This window comes from Magnolia sinica, chromosome 4 (genome assembly GCF_029962835.1).
Source record: "Magnolia sinica isolate HGM2019 chromosome 4, MsV1, whole genome shotgun sequence".
NCBI classification, from domain to species: Eukaryota; Viridiplantae; Streptophyta; class Magnoliopsida; order Magnoliales; family Magnoliaceae; genus Magnolia; species Magnolia sinica.
Window position 1 is genome coordinate 88,529,421 of NC_080576.1, and position 5,972 is coordinate 88,535,392.

The window sequence follows — 5,972 nt, forward strand, 5'->3', positions numbered from 1 at the left end:
TCTACCCGCCACAAACCTTGTCCTTTCCTTGAGCAAACAGCCCACTTTTGCTCAGAATAGAACGGTTGTTGGACCCAGAGTCTCTACCAATCAATTCTAGAGCTTTCCACCATTTCTCCATAGTGCCTCCGGTTCTTCTCCGAACCTATCCACCACCATTTCCCAAAAAGCAGCTCCTAGAACATGAAACCTGTATGTCATCCACCACCATTTCCCAAAAAGCAGCTCCTAGAACATGAAATCTGTATGTCCCGCCTCAAAGACTTCCAAAACAAAAAATCGTCTAAACTCTCTCCATCCTTTTAGCAATACACCAGCAATTTGAAATAGCGGACTTAATCAGCATCATTCTACCATCCAACAACAAATAAGATTTCTTTCACTTAGCTAGCCTCTTCTCAAATCTCTCCACAACTAGGTCCCAAAAAGCATAGCACTAAGATTGCCCCCATCCGGGTGACCAGGATATTTCATCGGTAGGCGCACTACCTTGCAACCCGAAACCGTGGCAAAAAAATTTGCAACTTCATCCTCAATCACTGCCCCTGCAATGGCACTTTTCCTCAAGTTCACACTTTGGCCCGAAACCTCTTCAAAGCACCGGAGCCAACCTTTGACAATTGAAAGGCGATAACAAGAGGCCTCGCGAAAGATAAGCATGTCGTCCATGAATTGGAGATGGGATATCGACAGCTCCCAACTTCCAACCCCAAAGCCACCAAGAAGCCCCAAGTCCACATCCTTGTACATCAGTAAACTCATACTCTCAGCCAGAATTGTAAAGAGAATGGGAGATATGGATCACCTTGGGGCAGCTCTCTGAAATAGGGGGGAAAAAATCAGAGAACTGTTGAGCAAAATGGAAACAATGCTAATCGATATGCATTCTTTCATCCACCCAATCCATATCCTACCAAAAGCCATCCGATGGAGTATGGCAAGAATCCCAATCCACTTGGTCATAAGCCTTCTCCATGTCGACCTTGCAAAGCAAGCCGGCCTCCCCAATTCTTTTCCTATAGTAAATTTCTTCATTTGCATCAAGGACTCCATCTAAAATCTGCCCCTTCTTGACAAAGGCTCCTTGAAAAGGGAATATAGTCAAGCTAAGGACCTCCCTTAATCTGAATTATAATGTTCTCGCCAAAAAATTGTGTGCTCCCTCCCACCAAGCTAAGGGGCAGAAATCGTTAATGCCCCCTACCATCACCATATTTGTCTTTTTAAGGTTGTCAATTGTGAGAATTTTGTTAGCAGTAGCAATCCACACCAAAAGGTTTGACCCCTAGGATTGATGGGGGCTTTACAAATTCAAGCACACAATAGATGTTGCATAAGGTCCTTACTGAGCTTGGCCCTGCTATGTAATTCCTTCACGAAGCTCATGAAATTGCATCTTATCTCCCTCACCTCCTACTCTACAAACTCCCTTTCCAACCATGCAGCTTGTCATCATGCAGGCTGCTAAAAATAAGACTGTCCAGCCTCAGTCTCGCCATAGCTTCCTAATAAAGATTACTGTAGAAGTCTACTAATGCATCTTTAACATGGTCATGGTTCTCCAACAGAATATTCTGAGCTTTGATTTTGTGAATGTGATTTCTTCTCCTCCCGTTACCTATCCTGTGGAAGAAAGAGGTATTTTACTGCTCTCCCTTAATATTTGAAGTTCAGAAGATCCCTCTCCTCCTCAATATCGAATTGATTACTTTCTTCCTCCCTATCTAGAATGCATCTTCCCGAATAGCTCCTCTTTCTTAAGCCCATGCGAATGGAACTTATCCTTGCTCCACTCCTTCAACTTTAGCTTTAATGTGCTGCTAACCCTCACAAATCCAGTTCAATAGGCTGTTTACATGAAGCCTATGCTTGCACTCAATCCCCTCTTGATTTAAAAAGAGAAGCAAGGAGTTCCATATAAATCGATCAGGAACAACACCCTTCTCTACCATTTCCGCCACAAGCCCAACAGCCCTCTGTAAATTCCCTCTCCTACAAAAGCCATCAATCAAGGGCCTATAACTGCCTATATCAGGCAAGCAGCCTCTCCCAACCATTTCCTCCAACAGACTTGCAGCACTCCCAAGGCTCCCTTCCCTACAAAATCCATCTATCAAAGTATTAAACGTTACCACGATGGGAAAACACGCATTCACAACCATATCATTCATCAGTTCAAACGCTCCACGCACGTCCTGTTCTTCACACAACCCGTCAATCAAACGCATGTGGACAAGAGCACTGGGAACACCACCTTCACCAACCATTTGATCATACAACCTTTTAGCTTCTTCAATCTTACCATCCCTGCAAAAACCCAATATTTTCGAGCTCCTATCAACGGCTCTAGGAAAGAACCTCCCCATTTTAACCAAAAAGCCGTGTGCTTCCTCTAATCTGTTTTCCCTATACAGACCATAGATGATACTATTATAAGGACTAATCCGGCCTGCCATTTTCCCTCCATTCTCCTCCATCATACCCAAAATGCGAATCCCATCTGCAATCCTTCCTCCTGAGCACAGCCCTCTAATTAAAGTATCATATGTGACGTAATCGAGACTAATCCCAACCATCTGCATTTCACGAAACAGATCAACCGCCTCATCCAACTTCCCACATTCACAAAAACCTGCAATCAAAAGATTATATGTGCTCACATTCGGAAGACATCCCTTCCCTTCCATTTCCTTCAAAACCCGCTTTCCCATCTTCACCTTTCCCAACTGACAAAACCCTTTAATCAAAGCATTATAGGATATAGTATCGACCACACCTCCCTTCCTCTCCACCCTCTCCAAAACCTCTGCAGCTTCCATAACCCGCCCATCATTACAAAGAAGCTCCACCAATTTCGTGATCGCAACAACATCTGGAACAAACCCACAACTGAAGCATGTCTCCAACATCACGAGCGCTCGGACCAAATCGCCTTCTTTACAATACGCAGATATTAGAACATTGAAAGTGACAGCATTTGGACCATCCATCTCGTTAACCAAGCTCCTACCCCTCCCAACCTTCCCATTCCTACAAAGCGCGTGAATTAATGTATTATATATCACTGGATTCGGCGCAAATCCCTGCGATTTCATCAATTTCAAAAGTCTAAACCCCTCGTCGATCCGATTCGTCGAACAAAGGCCCTTCATCAGGATCCCAAACGTGTACTCATCACCTTGAATCCCACACCCCATCATTCTCTTCCGGAAAAATTCCCTACCCAAGTCGATATCTTCTCTGACGAGGACGTCAAGAACCGAATTGAAGATTTTCGTAGACGGGTTCTTACCGAATTGGGATACCATCAAATTGGATATCTGGATCGCTTGGCGGGTCATCCGAGCACGGCCCATTCCACGGATGATTGTGATGAAAATGTCGTCATCCGGAGGGCCGCCGAGGGAGGCGGGAATTTGGTTGAGGACGGTTTGGACAGTGTCGAATCGGCGGAAGGCACAGAGCTTCTGGATTAAGGATTTGAAGGTGGCTTGGGTGTGGTGGAAGTTGGGGAAGTGAGTGGCCCATTTGAAGGTTTGGAGGGCTTGGGAGGGGGAATGGGCGGTGACGATGAGATGGGAGATGTCTTCTGGGGTTGGAGTAGAGGTTGAGGAGAAGGAGATGATGGAGGGTTTTGATGGGATTGGGAAGAGAAGGGGCCTGAGATGGAAGGTGGTGGAGAGAGGGATTTTGGGAGGGTTTAAGAATGCTGGCATGGCCGGATTTGAGGGTTTTGGGCAGAGGCAGAGGATTTTGCTACCTGACGGTTGGGAATTGATTCAGTACAGTATGTTACTACGTAGCTTCTGTGCACCTAACTTGTTCACCGTACACGTGGCAGGGAGATGGCGGATCAGTAACGTCCATCTAACAGACCCCATTACGCAAATGAACGGTCCTTATATTCTAATTGACGGACTTTTAATGGACGGTAGTAAAGAGATCTGGTTGGGGAATATGTTGGACGCGGATTTCCTGTGGAAGCCTTTTGCAGGAAGTTCCTGCGCTTGAAACCTAGGTGGGGCCCACCGTGATGTTTGTGAGAAATCCACCCCGTACGTCCATTTTTTGAGATCATTTTAAGACATTAGGCCAAAAATGAGCTGGATAAAATACTCAAGTGGGCCCGAAAATGTGAGGATTGAACGTCCACAGATGAAATATTCGCGGGGATGGGTAATATTTGTGTTTTCAGTGAGAACGGATTGGCTACTCCCCCTGCCACCAGGCCGGTGGCTGATGGTCGGTGCTCTGTGGGGTTCACCATGATGTATGTGTTTCATCCATTCCGTTCATCCATTTTTACAGGTCAGTTTATGGCATGATACCAAAATTGAGAGGGATATAAATCTCAGTGGACCACACCACAGGAAAACAATAGTGATTGGATATCCACCGTTAAAATCCTCCTTAGGCCCACTGTACTGTTTATTTGACATCCAATCTGTTAATTAGGTCATACAGGCCCAGATGAAGGGAAAAAACAAATATTAGCTTGATCCAAAACTTTTATGGCTCCGAAAAGCTTTTAGAGGGCCGAGTTCATTCAACACTGTTTCATATAATGTGTTCCACTTGAGATTGGGATGTACCTCATTTTTTGTCTCATATAATAAAATGACCTATAAAAATAGATGAACAGCATGGATGAAACACATACAACATGGTGGGGCCCACAAAACACCTACCACTAGCCATGGGCCGGTGGCAGGGGAGTAGCCAATCCGTTTTGGTTTTCAGCTCATCTCTGTAGGAATGATGTGATGAATGGTATGGATGGCATGCAAACATCATTGTCGACCCAGGGCTCGTGGGGCCCATAGAAACCTCATGAGGTCGATAGTGATCACTCTATGGTGGGGCCCATGGAAACCCCAGTTCATCCATTTTTACGGATCATTTTATGACTTGATTCCAAAAATGAGAGGGATATAAATCTCAGGTGGACCACACCACAGGAAAACAATAATGCTTGGATATCCACTGTTAAAATCCTCCATAGGCTAAATGTACTGTTTATTTGACATCCAATCTGTTGATTATGTCATTCAGACCTCGGTGCATGGAAAAAACAAATATCAACTTGATCCAAAACTTGTATGCCCCAAAGAGCTTTTAATGTCTACGTTCATTCAACGCTTTTTCCTGTAATGTGGTCCACTTGAGATTTGGATATACCTAATTTTTAGTCTCATATTCTAAAATAATCTATAAAAATAAATGGACGGCATGGATGAAACACATAAATCATGGCGGGCCCACAAAGCACCGACCGCCAGCCATTGGCTGGGGCAGGGGGAGTAGCCAATCCGTTTCCAACGGCTAGGATTTCTCTGATTGTGTGGTTCTTGAACTCTGGGCGATACTCGGTAGAGTGACAAAGTACCCTTTCGCGGCTTTCGTTTGGCGAGCTTTTCACTCAGGCCGTCCAAATCATTGGCCTCTGGCATGGCACGAGCCTAGATCCTCTAACAAGCTTTGTGAAGCCTTTACTTACAATGCAATGTGTGGGGTCCACCTTATTTTTTTCCTTAGCATCTAATCCATCCATCATGTGAGTCCTCTCATTTTCTCCTTTGGATCCAGAAAATCAGAGTGATCCCACACTCAAGTGGGCCACACCACAGGAAAAAAAAAAAGGGAATGCTCACTATTAAAACCTTTAAGCTTGTACGCAGAGCTGACAGTGTTTTTTATATACTATCCAATCCATTCAAATGATGTGCCCTGCCAGGATGAATGAACATACCAAAGATCAGGTTGTATCTAAACTCAAATGGGTCACACAGCATAAAATCATGCCTAAAAACTCCACACCATGTATTTTTGAGGTTTCATGCATGATTAAAAGGGTGTGGCCCACCTTATTTTTCTTCGGCCAAGAGAACACCGTTGCACACGATGGACGGATTGGATGTTGTGGGCCACACACAGATTTTGTAAGCCATGGATAACCTACAAAGCTTTGTGTT

General features: G+C 44.7%; 1 protein-coding gene across 1 annotated transcript; it reads right to left on the bottom strand.

Annotated features, from left to right (window-relative positions):
- Nucleotides 1-204: 204 nt before the first annotated feature.
- On the bottom strand, nucleotides 205-3,766 carry LOC131243343 (pentatricopeptide repeat-containing protein At2g17525, mitochondrial). Its single transcript, XM_058242641.1, has one exon. It carries the CDS (start codon nucleotides 3,714-3,716, stop codon nucleotides 1,821-1,823), a length of 1,896 nt encoding a protein of 631 aa, XP_058098624.1. The 5' UTR covers nucleotides 3,717-3,766; the 3' UTR covers nucleotides 205-1,820.
- Nucleotides 3,767-5,972: the final 2,206 nt, after the last annotated feature.